The 20564-nt window shown below is 44.2% G+C and overlaps 1 protein-coding gene across 2 annotated transcripts in view; it reads right to left on the bottom strand.

Moving 5' to 3' along the window:
* Positions 1-255: 255 nt before the first annotated feature.
* The window catches only part of KIAA0513 (KIAA0513 ortholog), a 90901-nt gene continuing 70592 nt past the window's right edge, over positions 256-20564 (bottom strand). Inside the window, exons 10-13 of one of the 2 annotated variants that reach the window (XM_073605731.1) lie at positions 13625-13651; positions 6722-6802; positions 3770-3864; positions 256-2222 (exon numbers count right to left, since the gene is read on the bottom strand). In XM_073605731.1, coding sequence (XP_073461832.1) covers positions 2173-2222; positions 3770-3864; positions 6722-6802; positions 13625-13651 — 253 coding nt within the window. In that variant the 3' untranslated portion in view covers positions 256-2172. The remainder of the gene's footprint in view (positions 2223-3769; positions 3865-6721; positions 6803-13624; positions 13652-20564) is intronic. The other variant, XM_073605732.1, reaches the window with a different exon arrangement.

The raw sequence follows: 20564 nt of genomic DNA, 5'->3' as shown, positions 1-20564 counted from the left end.
GTCTGTATGTGTCAGTGACGCGGCGGTATGACAGAGAGATCTCTTCCCATTATCTGTAAGCGGCTGATCTCCTGAGCAAGCGATAATCTCCCTCCAAACCGCACACACAGCAATGGATTGAGAAGGAACTTAACCCGCGCCGTGCTGACAGCCTGGAGAGGAGCCCGTGTCACCCCCCCATAACAATATCACTTCTATTAATTACACAGAGATTTCCCTTTGCGGTAGAGATTCCTTACAGTAAGAGAGGTATAAAGTGAACCTTACTGAATTACTGAGGTTGGTTCACTTTAATCTGGCCAACTACCAAGGAAGCACCAATTGGATGAGGAATGTCGCCAATCTCTAATCATTGTGCAACAAAGTAACAGAAAAATCAAATCCCAGTTGAATCCTCAGTTTAAACCAGCTACATACATTCGAGCTGCGTCAAATCAAAATCTATTAAAGGCCTTACAGTTGGTTTGCTTCTTGAAGCCCCTTTGACACTACCGCGACTTCAAAGTCGCACGATTTTGCTGCGATTTTGACGCGATTTCAGGGAAAGCCTGTGTAACTCACGTCAAAGTCAGACCAAAGTAGCACAGGGACTACTTTGAAGTCGCACAGATATGAATAGGACTCATTGGAAATCAAAGGGGTACGACTTTTCATGTGACTTTGCAGTCGCAAGTTGCACAAGTGTGAAAGGGGTCTAAAGCGGAGCTCCACCCAAAAGGGGAAGCTCTGCTTGTCTGCCTCCTCTCGGCCCCCCTCCTTCCCCGCAGCCAGCCCATTCACAGAGCACAGCGTGCTTCATGCAAGCGCAGTAGGGAACCCATTGTGGAGATGGCGGCAGCAGCACCCGATAGCCGATATAAAAAAATCAGCTCGGGTGCCGACATCGCTGTGGATCCCAGGGACAGGTAAATGCCCTAATATTAAAAGTCAGCAGCTACAGTATTTGTAGCTGACTTTACATTTTTTCTGAAGGAGCCTGAAGCTCCTCTTATTTTTTTAATTGACAATTTTTATTAGAGTTTTTTTTTCACATTGGAGCTCCTCTTTAAAGCAGCCACAGCCTAAGTAGAAAAGGCCGCCCCCTGCTACTAGCTGCAGGGAAAGAATCCTTGAGCTCTGTGTGGAAGCAGTGGTCTCTCTGCACAGGTACAACATATTCCCCTGCTATCCCACCAGCAAACCGTTTCCCGATTGGAGAGCTCTAGCTCCGACAGGGGGGAAATGACGGACCTCAGCAGAGAGACCACTGCTTCCACACAGAAATCAAGGTTCTTTCTCTGCAGAATTCTGGCAAAGGAACTTTTTTTTCTTCTTTATTTTGAGACTATTTTTGTAAGATTTTGCACAGCTTGAGGCTTTTGGAATGTATTTAGCTCATTTTAACATTTCAAGGCCGCAATTTTAACTTGTAACGTTTTTAAAACACGGCCTTTGAAAACTGCCTGCTTGCCGAGTTCCCGCTCTCACATCTACCTTTAACAAAAAACAAGACAAAGACATTTTCTCTGCAGTAGTCAAATTCCTTGAAGAAAAATTACTGGTCATTAAATGAGTAAAACAACTCAAACACATCCATACATTGTAACTACAATTCTATTCACTGTACCTAAAAACACCAAAAAGTCACAAGAAAGACTTTCCCAGATCGACAAGACGTATTAAAATCGCGCCCGTGTCCCAGCCGCGGTGTGTGCGGCACACTCAGAGGGGAACCGGGTTCAACTCCCACTCCGTCCTTGCTCATAAAAAAATAAAGAATGTATTTCTCTCTCTCTAGAACACTGCTGATCCAAAATATACAGACAACACTTCTAATAAATACTCTGATCTCTGTAGTAGACAAAAGACTATTCCGGAAAATATAGACTCTACAGCATGCGTAAGCGACCAGAAGCTGCCCTGTGGTGGGGGAATTACAAGTCCCAGGCTGGCAGGAGATGCTGAGACCTGTATTCTCTCCACCACTAGGGGGGGCTGTAGAACAGCAATTTTACAGCTTCCCCCTCCCCATCTGTATTTTGCCCTCCCCTACCCACGCTCGTCCTCGTAGACAAATATCACAGTCTCTAGAGAAGGGCAGCAAAAGGACAGCATGCAGATCGTCAGCGTTCTTGCAATTCCCTCTTTTCAATACTGAGAGGTGTGTTAGGGGTACTGGCTCCTCCCCTTGCGCTACTCCACCGCCATTTGCTCGATGTGGTCTGTGAGCTGTTTAAATTTCTCTGAAAGAAAAAATGTGCCAATAACTGTTCAGAGCATCATTATGCACGGACATTTGATTATGCTTATATTAAAAAATAAATATTGTATATGTATACATAGACAGTATCTCACAAAAATGAGTACACCCCTCACATTTTTGTAAATATTTTCTTCTATTTTTTCATGTGACAACACTGAAGAAATGACACTTTGCTACAATGTAAAGTAGTGAGTGTACAGCTTGTATAACAGTGTAAATTTGCTGTCCCCTCAAAATAACTCAACACACAGCCATTAATGTCTAAACCGCTGGCAACAAAAGTGAGTACACCCCCAAGTGAAAATGTCCAAATTGGGCCCAAAGTATTAATATCTTGTGTGGCCACCATTATTTTCCAGCACTGCCTTAACCCTCTTGGGCATGGAGTTCACCAGAGCTTCACACATTGCCACTGGAGTCCTCTTCCACTCCTCCATGACGACATCACAGAGCTGGAGGATGTTAGAGACCTTGCGCTCCTCCACCTTCCGTTTGAGGATGTCCTACAGATGCTCAATAGGGTTTAGGTCTGGAGACATGCTTGGCCAGTCCATCACCTTTACCCTCAGCTTCTTTAGCAAGGCAGTGGTCATCTTAGAGGTGTGTTTGGGGTCCTTATGTTGGAATACTGCCCTGCGGCCCAGTCTCTGAAGGGAGGGGATCATGCTCTGCTTCAGTATGTCACAGTACATGTTGGCATTCATGGTTCCCTCAATGAAGTGTAGCTCCCCAGTGTCGGCAGCACTCATGCAGCTCCAGACCATGACACTCCCACCAACATGCTTGACTGTAGGCAAGACACCCTTGTCTTTGTACTCCTCACCTGGTTGCCTCCACACACGCTTGCCCAAGCCTGGACCGGCTCTGTGACGTCAGCCGACAGCGGGTCACAGGAGTGTAGAACTTTCTGCACTCCTGTTATCCTCAGGAGAAGTACAGCCAAACGAGCTTTGGCTGTACTTCTCCTTTAAATATACAATTTTAATTATGAGATATTATAAATGTGTTATAATAATATAAATACAAGTAAATATAAAAAATGAAATATCCATATACTTTTCAATTTTATATAATCCATTAAATATAAATTATCATGTATAATATTATTTTTATATATATATATATATATATATATATATACATATATATATATAAATATATTATTTATCATAGGTATACAGACATTTTTTTTAGAAAAAAAAACATTCACATCTGCAAGATTTTGCTTTTAAAGTCATTATCAATCTTTTTAAATCTGGAGCATTTCTTAAAATAATTGGTGATCCTGCCATGAAGAACCATTTCCAAGCACTTCCTGGTATAGGGTGACAATGCTCTGTGTCTCTCCACTGTGCTCCAGCGTTGTCACACAGATGGATCCCTCCTGCTCTCATTTCACCCGCCAATACAGGCACCAATTAGACCATATTGTTTGTTAAAAAAAAAAAGCAGAAATATATACCATTTGTACCACACAATGACCCATAAATTCAGTCTGCTGCAAGTAACCTCCGCCCCTCTCCTCACCTTCATCTAGATTTCCGATCACAGCTTGTTTTTTTAAAAAGTCGCTGCACAGCTTCTTACTGAGTCCGAACGCCAACATGTTGTGTGTGAACGTCCTGCAGACAAAAGAATGAGGAAATTTTGAGAAAGGAAAAGATCTTTCACATGGGCCGTGTCCGCTCCATGGATGGATCACTTGAGGAGTCAGAGCGGGGTGGGGCAGATGTCACCTTTATGACATCTATACCTGTTCAGTGTTCGCCGATCCCTGTTGGAATTTTGGGCGTCCATTTACATCAGACTATCTCCAATGCGTCATATTAGGTTCAGAAATACCGGAAAAGGATCTGGAGGGACTCCAAGGTAAGCCAATGACATCCTCCCGGCAAAGACTTACATGGAGCTTCTGAACAGGTCCGCCTGAAAAACTGACAGGTGGACCCAGGATTACCGTGTGTGAAAAACCAATGTGAAGGTGTATTGCTACAATGTAGCCACCATGGACTGTCCTCGGTTACAATGTAGCCACCATGGACTGTCCTCGGTTACAATGTAGCCACCATGGACTGTCCTCGGTTACAATGTAGCCACCATGGACTGTCCTCGGTTACAATGTAGCCACCAAGGACTGTCCTCGGTTACAATGTAGCCACCATGGACTGTCCTCGGTTACAATGTACCCACCATGGACTATTCTCAGTTACAACGTACCCACCATGGACTATCCTCGGTTACAATGTAGCCACCATGGACTATCCTCGGTTACAATGTAGCCACCATGGACTATCCTCGGTTACAATGTAGCCACCATGGACTATCCTCGGTTACAATGTAGCCACCATGGACTATCCTCGGTTACAATGTAGCCACCATGGACTGTCCTCGGTTACAATGTAGCCACCATGGACTGTCCTCGGTTACAATGTACCCACCATGGACTGTCCTCGGTTACAATGTAGCCACCATGGACTGTCCTCGGTTACAATGTACCCACCATGGACTATTCTCAGTTACAATGTACCCACCATGGACTATTCTCAGTTACAACGTACCCACCATGGACTATCCTCTGTTACAATGTAGCCACCATGGACTATCCTTGGTTACAACGTACCCACCATGGACTATTCTCAGTTACAACGTACCCACCATGGACTATCCTCGGTTACAACGTACCCACCATGGACTGTCCTCGGTTACAATGTAGCCACCATGGACTATTCTCAGTTACAACGTACCCACCATGGACTATCCTCTGTTACAATGTAGCCACCATTAAATATCCTCTGTTACACTTTTAACCATCACTACATCCCAGCATGCCTTCAAACAAAACAGCGATCACATGTTTTCAATAGCCTATGTGTTAACCACTTGCCGACCGCCCGCCGTCGTTATACGTCGGCTGTTTGAAGAGGGGTATTGTTATGGCAGAAGCTAGCTACCATAACCCCAGTATACTCTTCTTCAGCAGGCGGTCGGCTTTGAGATAAAAGTGGTCTCAGCGGTAGGTTCACCGTGAGATCACTTTTATCGGTGGCGGGAGAGGCCCGCCGCGTTACGGTGCCCCCCACCGCTTACCGGAGGCGTTCAAATCCTTCTCGGTCTGTGGTATGGAGCTGAGTGAGAGGAAGAAAGCCCCTGCTTGGCTCCATAGCATTGCAGGCCGGAAGCAACGTCAAAACCTCACTTCCACCCATAGCTCTTAAAAGGGATTTTTATTTTTTCAAACAACATTTTTTTTTATTGCATTTTAGTGTAAATATGAGATCCAAGGTCTTTTTGACACCAGATCTCATATTTAAGAGGTCCTGTCATGCTTTCTATTACAAGAGACGTTTACATTCCTTGTAACAGGAATAAAAGTGACACCATTTTTTTTTTTTTTTTAAAGAACAGTGTAAAAAAAAAAAAAGTAAAATAAAGAAGATTTTTTATTTATTTATTTTTTTACGCACCCCGTCCCCCTGAGCTTGCGCGCAGAAGTGAACGCTTATGTGAGCAGCGCCCGCATATGAAAATGGTGTTCAAACCACACATGTGAGGTATCACCGCGGTCGTTAGAGCGAGAGAAATAATTCTAGCACTAGACCTCTTCTGTAACTCAAAACATGTAGTATTTTTTTAAACGTCGCCTATGGAGATTTTTAAGGGTAAATGTTTGTCGCCATTCCACGAGCAGGTGCAATTTTGAAGCGTGACATGTTGGGTAGCAATTTACTCGGCGTAACATTATCTTCCACAATATAAAAAAAAATAAAAAATTGGGCTAACTTTACTGTGGCCTTTTTTAATAAAAAAAAAAAAGTATTTTTTTTGGAAGACCGCTACACAAATACAGTGTGACAAAGTACTGCAATGACTGCCATTTTATTCTCTAGGGTGTCGGAAAACATTATAATTATTTATTTTTATATATATATATATATATATATATATATATATATATATATATATATAAATAATGGGGGTTCTAAGTAATTTTCTAGCAAAAAAGAAAATGTTTTTAACTTGTAAACACCAAATCTCAAAATGAGGCTCAGGGCTGAAGTGGTTAAAAAGCCAAGAATGATTACATTGTAACAGAGTATATGCACTGGTGGTTTGTAACTATACATTTTATATTGATTACACTTATTGCTCACTTAAAGTGAACCTTTCCCCAGAGTCACATTGGGGGTCTCCATTACTAATCCCCTTCTAAAAATATCAGTTGCCCTGTAGTACATTGACTAACTACCAACTCTATTATAGGGCTCCTGAGAGCCCCCCGGGGTCGGAGTGTTGCTGCCCCATCTACTCCCTGGGCTCTGTTCTCTGTACTGTTAGACACACTCAGGAGTCGGGAGGTTGCTTTGTTATGGGCATAAACTCAGGAGGGAAATAATAAATCTTCCATAGATAATGATTTACATTTCCAATATTCTCTGGTGACTTGCACATGGACATTCTGTGATGTGGTATAGGACGTACCCGAGCTGCCCGAAGGTGATGTTCTCGTTAAATTGCAGGCTGTCGTCTCGCTCCTCCTGGGTCATGTGATACCACCTATCTCTGGCAGGGGGGGGCAAAAAGATACGCAGTCAGTGACAGCACCCTATTATAGTGACTAGGACAGCCCAGACACAGCGGACACCCATAGGCATGCTGGGAGCTCGCAGCACCTGGACCACCCGGACAGACAGAAGATACATTGTACATCCACATACACACACATATATACATTGTATACCCGGGGAAGAGAATTCCCTTACACCTGTGAAATGAGACTTCACATCACCATGTATTACTATGAAACAAAAGGATTTGCTTTTTCAAAAGGTCATAAAATCCTACTGTAATTCCATCAGGTGAAAGATGAAATCAGGCTTGCAGTGAGGTGGACAGGGTGTGATGTCATTGTGGGTGTGGCTAAGACTATAAAGGACCTTCGCTATGGCTCTGAATAGACAGAAAAGGCATACAGAATACTGGAATTTCCTTGTTATCTGTACAAGTCTACAAGATAAAACTATACAATCTGCCCCATGCTGACCTCCGGCCTTCCCTTCAGTCTTGCACAGTTGTACCGGCTCCTCTCCTGGACTGAAATGGCTTACTCTGATTTCACTGCGCACTGCGAGCTTCTCACAACGTGCATTAGAAGCTGCAGCAAGTCAGATAGAGCCCCGCCTCATTTCCTGGCTGGAGGACGTCCTGCATCATGTAGCTCTATAAGCCTATCCCCAAACATCACGGTGGTCTGCCAGCAAATAACTCATGCCAAGGAATGCCCGCTCACTCATGAAGGCATTTTGATATTTGCATCAACTCCTATCAAGAGCAGACCCAACACCAGCATCAGGTCTGAGGGCTCTTAACCTCTAGGCACCGAGCTCCCGCATATTTTTGTGCAATAGGGCCAACAGTGCTGTGCCGAGAGCACCCGCCCTTTGCTGCTTACAATCGGGAGTATTCCGATCATGTGACCGCCGCGACAGCCAATCACAGCAGTCACATGGTCATAAGCCCCGCCCTGCCTCCTGGGATAGCAAACCCCTTGAGGCTGGGTTCACATTAGTGCGAATTGGATGCGGGGACTGTGACCGGTGTTCCATCGAATAGTGCCCTCCGTCTAAAAGTGCCCACGCATGCTCAAAACGGAAGGGCACTCCAGCTGATTTGCCGATCAGCTGGCGTGACGTCACCATAGCGCATGCGCACATCGTGGGAGGATTTTTTCGACGGGAGATACCATTTCACTGGCACAACTGAAAGCTATGCAAAGAGCGGAGGGAGACGGTACTTGTCAGATTGAGCGGGTTTTGTCTTTGTTTTAACCCAGCCTTTAGACACAGGTAACCCCCCCCCCCCCCCGCTGTTTTCATAGCATTCAATTGTGCCTGAGAAAAGGTATCTCCCGTCGAAAAAAGCCTTCTACGATGTGCGCATGCGCTATGGTGACATCATGCCAGCTGTTCGAGAAATCAGCTGGAGTGTCCTTCCGTTCTGCGCATGCGCGGGCACTTTTCGACGGAGGGCACAAATCGACAGAACACCGGCTCTCAATGGAGCCGGCTCACACAGCTCCGGGGCAGCTGCGGAGGGGTTTGCAGAAGAGTCCTGTGCGTCTTCTGGTCCGTTTGAGGTCATAATTTGGGGCCTAATTCTTCCCTGAAATGGAGAACAGCGATGCACTGAACCCCGCCGCTGTGAAGCGCTCTGTACAGCAGTGTCAACCCAGCCTAAAGGGCTGACGGCATCCGGCACCAAGGGGTTAAAGTGTTACTAAACCCATGACTGTAAAATCAGTGTGTATATTCAGTAAAGCATGCTTGTGAGGCCCCTTTCACACTGGGGCGGTGGGGGCGTCGGCGGTAAAACGGCACTATTTTTAGCGCCGCTTTACCGTCGTTTTAGTGGCGGTATTCCGCCGCTAGCAGGGCGGTTTTAACCCCCGCTAGCGGCCGAAAAAGGGTTAAAACCGCCCGCAAAGCATCGCTACAGCAGCGCTATGCCGGCGGTATAGCCGCGCTGCCCCATTGATTTCAATGGGCAGGAGTGGTGAATTCACCGCTCCAAAGATGCTGTTTGCAGGAGTTTTTTTTCTTTCCTGCCAGCCCGAGGGGCTTTCACACTGGAGAAACGGTAGCGGCAGTTTTAGGTCGGTTTGCAGGCACTATTTTTAGCGCAATAGCGCCTGCAAACCGCCCCAGTGTGAAAGGGGCCTTATACTCCTTGTGGAACTTAAGGGGTTAATCCTCTGCATTGTGTAAAAAGGCTGTTTAATCTGGTCTTCTCTGATCCGCCCCTTCTTCCACTGTCCCCAATCAGTCTCCTGATAGTATAGAGGCTTGGAGGCACTCTGCACATGCTCAGTTTGGTGTGTATTGCTAGATTTTGTTTTTCTTGGGAGGGTACATGTGATCAGCACAGGGCCAATCTGCAATGTCCACACAGAGGGTCAGGGGTCCTGCAGCCTCATAGGACAATCAGGGGACAATGAAAACTCCTCCTACAAGCCTTAACCAGACACTGATAGAAGTCACAAGACTGCTCTATATACTGCTGATAAAAAAAAAAAAAAAAAAAAAAAGGTATTTAGCAGTTTATTGTTACAAAAATAATTGCATTTCCATGTTCTGTGTACTGTGGGAGACCAGATATAGTGAATGCAGGGTCCGGGGTTTAGTAACACTTTAACTCCTTCCCAGCGCAGACCCAGCACTTGCATCAGGACTGAGGGCTCTGGAGAGGAGTACCAAGTCAGGGTGTGGTGATGTTATCCGGAAGCCATGTACAGCATCCTGTCGGCCTTCCCACCAGCCATGATCTGCCTGCACTGCATAGAGCAGGGATATGCAATTAGCGGACCTCCAGCTGTTACAGAACTACAAGTCCCATGAGGCATAGCAAGACTCTGAGAAGCCACAAGCATGACACCCAGAGGCAGAGGCATGATGGGACTTGTAGTTTTGCAACAGCTGGAGGTCCGCTAATTGCATATCCTTGGCATAGAGGAACTCAGAGACCCAGCGATGATATCACTGGGCCTAAAATAAGATATATAAGAAGATTTTTTTTTTTTATTTTTAAAATGTCATGATCATTTTGATAAGGTGAGAGTGGAACCAGGGAAGACAAATATAATCAGATTAAACTTCAGCTTTAAAGTCTCTCTCGCCATAGAAACCATCATTTCGGGGAAGTTGTTGCGGCGTCATGAGACAGGCAGAGTACAGCGGGACGATACGACCTTCTCCGTCTAGAACATATTATCCACAAAGAAAAGTGTCAAATTTACAGCAAGACGGGGAAGAAAAAGGCAGATCAGTGTGCTGGGCGTCAGTCGGGAGCTGTAATTACGGCTGGGAGGCAGACGAAGAGCAGTCATTAGGATATGTGGAAGGGGCCGTCTCCTCCCAGAGGCCTCCTGGCATGCAGCTGGGGAACAGAAGATGTGTCACCCCACAGAGGGGCCGTCACTGGCAGCGAGTGGGTATGGGAACACTGGGGGAGGAGGGGGGGGGTGTCAAATAAAGGGGGGCGGACATCTCGAAAAGTGGCATTTATTACATCAGTCGCCTTTTTTGTTTTTTTTTTCTATCTGCATCTCCATCCAGGTGGGCCTGTTAACCCCGTGTTCCCCCCGGAGCCCGAGACTAATACAATCACACAACCTCTAATGTCCACATTAATACAAATCTAACATTTTTCAAATATACAGCAACCGTGTCATCTTCCAGTAAAGCTTAATGAGCTCCAGTCAGTGACTTTGCCTAGGCTGGGGTGATGTCATCAGTCTGCTGCAGGCAGGAGGAAGCATTTCCTTACAGTGTTACTAAACCCCGGACCCTGCATACATTATATCTGGTTCTCCCACAGTACACAGAACATGGAAATGCAATTTTTTTAGTAAATATAAACTGCTAAATACCTTTTCTTATCAGCAGTATATAGCAGTCTTGTGACTTCTATCAGTGTCTGGTTAAAGCTTGTAGGAGGAGTTTTTATTCTACTCTGACTGTCCTATGAGTCTGCAGGACCCCTGACCCTCTGTCTGGACAGTGCTGATTGGCTGTACTGATCACATGCACCCTACCAAGAAAAAAAAAAATTCTCTAGCAATACACACCAAACTGAGCATGTGCAGAGTGCCTCCAAAGGCTCTGTATTATCTGGAGATGGATTGGGGACAGTGGAAGAAGTGGAGGATCAGAGAAGACAGGATCAAACAGCCTTTTTACACACTGCGCAGGAATAACCCCTTAGGTTCCACTTAGTAGAACAAGCATGCTTTACTGCATATACAGACTGATTTTACTGTTGTGGGTTTAGTAACACTTGGCGCCGAATGCCACTGGCCCTTTAAGGGGTTTGCTATGCCGGGAGGCAGGGCGGGGCTTATGGCCACGTGACTGCCGTGATTTGCTGGGTTTATGTAACACTTTAATCTCCCCTACCCCAATGATCGACTGAGGAAGGGGAGATTGTAACCTGCAACTTTGTAGACCGTTACAAGTTGAGAGGCTGCAGCAGGGGCTGATCTGTGTCAGATTTGCAAACACAGCCAAGGAGTGCCCAGCCATCAGGATTTACATAGTTGGTCAGGTTGAAAAAAAAAAAAAGACACAAGTCCATCTAGTTCAACCATAAAAATAAATAAAAAAATAATATCAAACAATCCCATATACCCAATCCTATACCCACAGTTGATCCAGAGGAAGGCAAAACCCCAGAAAAGCATGATCCAGTTTGCTACAGCAGGGGAAAAAATTCCTTCCTAACCCCCCGAGAGGCAAATCGGATGTTCCCTGGATCAACTTTACCTATAAATGTTAATACCCAGTTATATTGTGTGCACTTAGGAAAGAATCCAGGCCTTTCTTAAAGCAATCTACTGAGCAGGTCAGAACCACCAAGAATTAGAGGACTGTGGGTGACCTCGGATGATGCCTGAACAAAGAAGGTGCTGTCCTTCATGAGAGAATAGCAGATGAAGGCATTATCCCCTTAGTACTGTGATCTTTTGTGAAAAGTAATACTGGGGGAGTGTTAGACTGACACATATTACAAATAACAACTGTTCAATGTCTTTATAACTAGTGTACATAAACCTGAGGTCCCCCCACTGCCGCTGTGATATAACGAAAGTGGCTCTATGCCAATAGCCCACCTTCTACCTATTCACGAGTCTGATAGTAAACACAACGATGACCCCCCCCCCCCCCCCACCCTGAGCCATTCCTTTCCTGCCCAGCAGAGTGCCCCCCTCTTTCACGCAATGGGGACTTCCAACGCAAGCCTGATTGCAGCTTTCACAGGGTGTGCAGTATATAATGGAGAATTTCAGTCACTGCATTGGTTATGAAAAAAAAAAATTTAAACATGGGGCTGAAAAGGTATTTTTCTGAAAATGCCGGGGCATGACAGGGAAATTCCACTGTATATTATATATGTATCCATATATTCTAATTTCTATATGTATCAATATAGCACTGGGCAAAATGTTGGCGCTATATAAATCGTGTATAATAGTATTGTATATTTTATATGTATATGTATCAGTATATTATATATGTATCAATACGTTGTATATGTATCAGTATATTCTATATTATTTATGTGTCGGTTTATTGTAGAAAATATGTGTATCAGTATATTATATAAGTATCTGTATATTATATATGTATCAATATATTGTATATGCATCGGTATATTATATGTGTATTGGTATATTGTATACATATTGATATATTGTATAATAAATATGTATTGATATATTGTATTTTTATATCTATATTATATATGTATCAGTATATTACAGATGTGTCAGTATATTGTATTTTACATACATGTTGGTATATTGCATATTATATATGTACTGATATAATGTATATTATATATGTACTGATATATTGTATACTATATATGTATCGGCATATTATATATAGGTATACTCTAAATTATATATGTATCAGTATATTAAAGATGTGTCAGTATATTGTATATTACATACATGTTGGTATATTGTATATTCTATAGGAGGAAGATTATATAGGAGTCAGTATATTGTATATTAAATACAAGTCAGTATATTATATATGTATCAGTATATTATATATCAGTCAGTACATTGTATACGCTATACATCCTCCCTAGTGAAGACTGTAGGGCACTGGAGGAATGAGATAACTCAAACTGTGGACCAGAATTGCTCTTACAATGACCGGCATTTATGACTATCAACCAATTCTCCAAGAGGGGCAACCATGGCCGCCACCTTGAAGTCTCACTCCTCCGGCTGCACCCTTTGTTATGCAATTTCAATGAAAATGTCAGCAGTGAGAATGAGATATGAGAATGGATGCAGAAGGTGGATGACAACATTGTGAATTCCATCAGGTGGGTCATCCTGCTTGGGGTCCTGGATGGACGCTGAAGAGGTGTAAAGCCCGGCCAACCTCTCCCTACTCTATCCAAAATTAAAAAAAAAAAAGTCTTGGCTATATTATTATTATTATTATACAGTATTTATATAGCGCCAACAGTTTACGTAGCGCTTTACAACTTGAGGGTAGACAGTACAAATACAATACAATTTGATACAGTAGGAATCAGAGGGCCCTGCTCCTTAGAGCTTATATAGAACAACATAAAACACCTAAACGGACACTTTTTCAGCTAAACCAATAAGAAAAAATAAACCCAATGGCATGAAGAGGCATGAAGCTCTATCACTGAGACACGAAGCGTTGTGTGCCTCATGCCTCAGGGAGGAGAAGGGAGAAGATTGGGTATCCTGGTCTCTGTCTCTTCCCTTCCTGCGTGATCTGAATGTGAAGATGAAAGACATGTACACAGATTATGGCAGCCAATGAGAACAGCGGGACCAACCTCTCGTCTTCCTCCCCAGTATTCCCTCTGGAGCAGCAGCAGAAAGAGAGTCAGCAAAAGGTGAAAGGTTAGAGCAAGACATAAAGAATAACATCACCGGCAAAAGAGGCGGCAAGCTCTGACATTGACATCCCCTCCCCCACCCCCCCAAGACCACCGAACCCCCTTCAGCAGGTGTAAGCCGCAGCAATAGAAAGAGCGGATCTTTTCTGCAGAACAAATAAAGGGTTTTTTACAGCAATAATTTTAGTCCACAACAGGATAACAAAGCGCATTTCGGGGCCCAACACATTTCCCCTGCATCAGGGCTCAGGCATTGTAAGCGGTGGAATGCAAAAGACTTCTGTAGCTGTAGAAGAGACACGAAATCCCTGGAATAATTGTATCATCAGTAGAAATTCTGTGTCTAGGTATCCACTTATATACAATTACAATGTGTTCCTGCTTATTTTGCCATCTTTCAGCCTTGAAGAAGAGGAATGGGGGAGGGGTCAAAACGCATTGGAGTTCTATGTCATCCTGTTGTGCATTCATTTTACTATTACAAAATTTTTGATTTTGGACCTTCTTTTTGGCGCTCACATTGCTCTGCATTTTAAAAAGTTTTAATCAACTTCCCAATGCTGATATTTCTGCAGTCAAAGAACCCTGGAAGATGTTCACCACCCATGACAAGGATTTGGGCTGTCCGGTTATCGTGCATCTGCTCATCTATACACTAAATATGCCATAAGGCCAGACAGACACAAACTACCGTAAGGAAATCTCACCATTGTGGGAGGTGCAGAGGCACAAACTACTGCAGGGAAATTTTTTAGGGCTCATTTACACTTGTTTTGACGTATATTAAAGTGCCTACAGCCTCAGCATGCTTTTTTGATGTGTTGCTGATGCATTTTTGAAGCTTTATTGAAGCTTGACAAATGCCCTGTGTGTGTTGATTTTCAATTTGTTTTAAAAGGGCTCAGCATAACCCCAGCTCAGTAGTACCCCCACTCAGCAGATCCCCAGCTTATTAGTACCATCGTTCAGCAGATCTCCTGCTCAGTAGTTTCCCAGCTCTGCTGATGCCCCACTCAGTAACCCTTAGGTCTGCTGATCCCCCACTCAGTAATAACCCCAAGCTCCGCTGATCCCCCACTCAGTAATAACCCCCAGCTCCGCTGATCCCCCACTCAGTAATAACCCCCAGCTCCGCTGATCCCCCACTCAGTGATAACCCCCAGCTTTGCTGATCCTCAGATTTGCGGATCCTCCTCTTTCTCTGGTTCCCACTCACCTCCTCTATATTGCTCACACCCTGCACACCACGTGTGACATTTCTAGTGTCTCCTGCTCCCGCCCCCCAGCTATGCCCATCCTCTGCCACCCAGTCCCCTCTCTCCGATCCCCGCTCACCTTCCGCTATAGCGTTCCCATGTTGCACACCAGGTGTGCTGTCTGCACCAAACACTTCCAGAATATATACACCTGAACCGGAAGTGACTGCCGATGATGTCTTTCCAGTTCACTTAATAAATGTGAAACACCGCGCTAACTAATAAGGCTAAATAAGAGCTGCTGCATATGGTCTGACAAAAACAGTAAACTTATATATGGAAAAAATGCAGCGCATGTGCAAAAGAAATAAAATTGTGAGTTGGTGCTAAAACAGTGTTAACAAGCCAAAGGTGAGTTAAACATAATGTCCATAAATGGATGTAAATGTCCAACTGCACAGGAGATGAAGGTACTCCAAAAGATGGTAGGTAATCTGATAGTTGTCAGTCACCTTGCATCATAAAACGACCTCTAGCAGGATGAGGCAATGAGCAAAAATACAAAAGAGACTCTTACCAGATCCCGTGGATTCCCATGTCAGCGTATCGCATGCGCAGTTTGTCACCAAGGACGTTGAGTGGAAGGTCTGGACGCTCAGATCCTCTAGGTAGCGGTCTGCGTAGGTCTCCAAGGACGACCGGATGGGTCCTCACAGGGACGGCCGAAGTATGGATCAGGCATGCCCCTGTTGAAGACCCCTAGGTCGAAACGCGTCGGGCCCATACACCACTTTCCACGTTGCCCATTTGTTTTTATTCATCGTGATCACGTTTTTATTTGTATACGGTTGTTTTATCAATGAAGACACCCTTTTACCTGCACTATGTGGAGGCATATCTTTTTTGTCGTTACATCCACTGCATGAGGCCCAGCACCTCCAACTGCTCCACAAGTGTCCTTTTTTTGCACTCTCCTGATCCATACTTCGGCCGTCCCTGTGAGGACCCATCCAGTCGTCCTTGGAGATCTACGCAGACCGCTACCTAGAGGATCTGAGCGTCCAGACCTTCCACTCCACGTCCTTGGTGACGAACTGCGCATGCGATTCCCTGTCGCTGACATGGGAATCCACAGGATCTGGTAAGAGTCTCTTTTGTATTTCTGCTCATTGGCTCATCCTGCTAGAGGTCGTTTTATGATGCAAGGTGACTGACAACTATCAGATTACCTACCATCTTTTGGAGTACCTTCATCTCCTGTGCAGATGGACATTCACATCCATTTATGGACATTATGTTTAACTCACCTTTGGCTTGTTAACACTGTTTTAGCACCAACTCACAATTTTTTAAATTGATTTCTTTTGCACATGCGCTGAATTTTTTCCATATATAAATTTCCAGTTCACTTGTTGGTTTACCAGTGCATCCTGGGATATCTCATACCTGAAATACCTCCAAAAGAAACCAAAGCTAAAGCTGAATAAAAGCCTTTCACAAGATGCAGGTGCAGTTATTGAGCATTGTCAGACATCTATGGAGGCTTTGAAGATGCTTTGAAGTACCAAAAGTGTGACGTGGGGTATAATTTTTGAAGCGAATGCAACGTTTGAACAGGACTGTAAGCTTAACATTTGATTTAGAGACAGTTGCTTTGTTTGGCTTTCAGAGCGCTTTAAAAATATGTCCAATGCCACATTTTAAAGCAAGTGTAAACAAGCCCTTAAAGAGTTAAAAAGTTAACTAGTTACAGTGGGGAAAATAATTATTTGATCCCCTGCAGATTTTATAAGTTTAAAATACACCTATGATAAAAAATGATAGATCCCTTATTTCTTTGTAAGTGGGTAAATGATAGAGACAGAATATCAACCAAAAATCCAGAAAAAACACAATATAAATGTTATAAATTGGGTTGCAGTTCAGTGAGTAAAATAAGTATTTGATCCCCAAGCAAAACATGACTTAGTACTTGGTGGAGAAACCCTTGTTGGCAAGCACAGAGGTCAGATGTTTCTTGTAGTTGGTTACCAGGTTTACAACCCCTTTAAGGTCGCTTGGCAACTTTCAGCTCCCTCCATACATTTTCTATAGGCTTAAGATCTGGAGACTGGCTAGGCCACTCCATGACCGCAATGGGCTTCTTCTTGAGTCACTCCTTTGTTGCCTTGGCCATATATTTTTTTGGTCATTGTCATGCTGGAAGACCCATCCACGACCCATCTTCAGTGTTCTGGCAGAGGCAAGAAGGTTTTCAACCAAGATTTTACAATACATGGCCCCGTCCATTGTCCCCTCAATGCGGCAAAGTCGGCCTGTACCTTTAGCAGAGAAACAGCCCCAAAGCATAATGTTTCCACCTCCGTGCTTGACTGTAGGGATGGTGTTCTTAGGGTCATAATCAGCATTTTTCTTCCTCCAAACACGGCAACTGGAGTTAATGCCAAAGAGCTCAATTTTGGTCTTATCTGACCACAACGCCTTCTTCCAATCCTTCTCTGAATCATTTAGATGTTCATTGGCAGACTTCAGATGTGCCTTTACATGTGCCTTCTTGAGGACAGGGACCTTGCAGGCGCTGAAAGATTTCAATTCATGGTGGCATATTGTGTTACCAATGGTTTGTTTGGTGACTGTGGTCCCAACTTCCTTGAGATCATTCACAAGCTACTCCTGTATAGTTCTGGGCTGACCCCTCACTTTTCTCATGATCATCCTTACCCCATGATGCAAAATCTTGCATGGAGATCCAGCCCGAGGGCGATTGATGGTTATTTCGTATTTCTTCTATGCAAATAATTGCTCCAACAGTTGTCTCCTTCTCACCAAGCTCCTTGCAGATGGTCTTGTAGCCCATTCCAGCCTTGTGCAGCTCTACAATCTTGTCCCTGACGTCCTTTGACAGCTCTTTGGTCTTGCCCATGATGGTGAGGTTTGAATGGAAGAAAGACTCTGTGGACAGGTGTCTTTTATACACATAACGAGTTGTCGTTAGGAAGCACCTTCTTAAATTGACAGGACTAAACTGTGTACCACATGAGCACATACTGTAGCCAGTATTATTGTTGGTTGGTAGGGGATCAAATACTTATACTACATTTGTATCATGTGTTTTTTCTGGATTTTTGGTTGATATTCTGTCTCTATCATTTAAAATAAATATATGATAAAAATTATAGACCCTTTCACTTCTTTGTAAGTGGGCAAACTTAAAAAATCTGCAGGGGATCAAATAATTATTTTCCCCACTGAAACTTTTAAAGTTAACCAAGTTGGTCAAGTGACGAGTACACTGTGGGCTGCGAAACCATCACGCCATCAATTGTACAGGAATAAGTAACAGAACTCAATGTAAGCTGTGAAGTCTCCCTTTGCTCCAACTGTCTGGATGAATATTTTAAAAAATGCCATAAAATGCTGGAATCTACGTCAGGCAAGTTCCAGTGTACGATAACAGGCAGCTGTTCGGCTGACTCAGATGGCCCTTGGTGACACTTTCTCGGTGCAATTAAACACCACAGATGACAGCGCAGGTACTAAAGCACCAGCCAAATAGGACCTGAGCAGACGCCATCTCGGAGGAGCAGCGAAAAGGCCAATTAGAGGAAGAATGTCAACATGTTTATAAAGATTATTTTATGGAAGTGATTAAAGTCTTATTATCATAATTTTTTGTATTCATACCGGAAAAAGGTCATCCGGTTAATGAGATAGAACAGAGGGTTATAAAGATGCTCGGGTGGCCTCACCGCAGCAGACTATAACCGCAATGCACAAAATGCAGACCTGTGGGGGGGTATAATCATTTCACTGTGATGCAGGAAGGAGACTCTAGTTGGGCGGGGAGGAGAGAGATATTCTGAAAGATAAAGGTTGCTATTTGCTCAAAGTTCTGAGCTGCAAAAAAAAAAAAAAAAGTATAATGGAATAGTCCTTAAAGGCATAGTCTACTTATTGGACCATGTTTCAGGTTACACCTGTATTTGAGGTTTTAACATGAAACACAGGGGTTGATTTACTAAAGGCAAATAGACTGTGCACTTTGCAGGAACGTGAGCGTCACACCACATGCCTGATAAAGGGGTCCTGTGTGGCTCATAAACGTTGCACTTGTCCTTTTGCGATGTGATCTTTCTGCAATAAAAGCTTTGGACAACATTTGAAGATCCATGGTGTGCTGGCAAATATGTGCATTAATTATCCAGGAGAGTCTGGCTGGCACTTGTTCCTACACATACTGGATACTGGCATGTCAGGTCTAATGTGACTTCTCTTTGCTGATAATCTGAAAGTGTTTAGTGTCCTCTTTCTATAGACTCACGTGGGGGGTCCGTTCAGTGACTAAGGGTCTATTTACATTAGGTGTGGTACAGTGGTAGGACTGCTCAGCCCCACTGCACTTCTGCCACAAGACAAGAAAAAATGCCTTGTCTATGGTGTGGCCGGGTTCACACCCCTTTGTTGTGGTGGTATGTTAAAAATAAGCACTGCGCACAGTACTTTTTTCCAGTGCAGCATGGGTCATTGCACACCAGCAGATAGAACTCTTTGAAATGTCAATAAAGTCTGTTTAAAGTAAAAAAAAAATAAAAATGAAGAAACAGGGCAATGCACTGCTATTGGTACATCAAAGCCACGCTGGTCTGGCTGGACCAGGCCACATACCAGTCACTGCTTTGCAGTGCAGCAGCTGGAGTGAACACGCCCACGCTCACCTCGTTAGCCAGACTCTAGCGAGCTGGCATCTCTGATTTTCTTCGGCGGAGACCTGATACGGAAGGGTGTAGGTGTCCACCAGAGATGGGCAAGAATATAAAATCCACGGATATATGACCAGGATGGTGTATATAGGATCAAGTGCAAGCGGAGCTCTCACTACTACCGTCTAATCCCATCGTGCTCAAGGCCACGCCCCTTCCAGTTCCTTAACTTTTACATCCACTGTACCAACTAAGATGGTACCACGGGCCCTGTTCTGTATCCATGTCCGCACTCCTAACACCCTGCCCTCTCCCTCTCCATTGGAAGTACTAAAATATTCTCCTTGTTGAAATATTTATTTTTCCTTATATACATCAATACGCTACTAGAAAACAGCACATTTTGCAGTAAAAAGCTCAACTGGGTGCAGCCTACTGAATGAATGAATTTGATGCACTGGCTTTTAGATAAGCTGGCCAATAGGTGAACAGTAGGAGGAAGTAAAAGTGTGCGTAAAGTCAAAATAAGTACAAGTAGTATCATCACCAAGTATATCATCCCTTTATCTGCGGTCACGTGACCCCTTGGTCCCCTCTCCTTCCTGCAGCTTGGGGTGGGGGGCGAAGGGTGCAAAAGCTGCTAAACGGCCAGGGGTAGCGGTCACTCTGTGGAGGGCTGGATAGGGGTGCAGCAGCTGTAATGCTAAGCAGGTGCCACTGTCAATCAGACTGTGGAGGGCTGGAGAGGGGTGAAGCAGCGGTTACGCAAAGCAGGAGCCACTGTCAATCAAACTGTGGAGAGATAGACAGGGGTGCAGCAGCTGTAATGCTAAGCAGGAGCCACTGTCAATAAGACTGTAGAAGGCTGGATAGGGGTGCAGCAGCTGTATTGCTGAGCAGGAGCCACTGTCATTTAAATTGTGGAGGGGTGGATGGTGGCGCGGTCGCTGAGTATGCGCCGCAATCTCTTAAACTGTTGAG

This window comes from Aquarana catesbeiana, linkage group LG11, assembly GCF_042186555.1.
Source record: "Aquarana catesbeiana isolate 2022-GZ linkage group LG11, ASM4218655v1, whole genome shotgun sequence".
Taxonomy (NCBI): Eukaryota; Metazoa; Chordata; class Amphibia; order Anura; family Ranidae; genus Aquarana; species Aquarana catesbeiana.
Note: the sequence above shows the minus strand (reverse complement) of the source record. Positions and strands in the feature narration are given on the sequence as shown.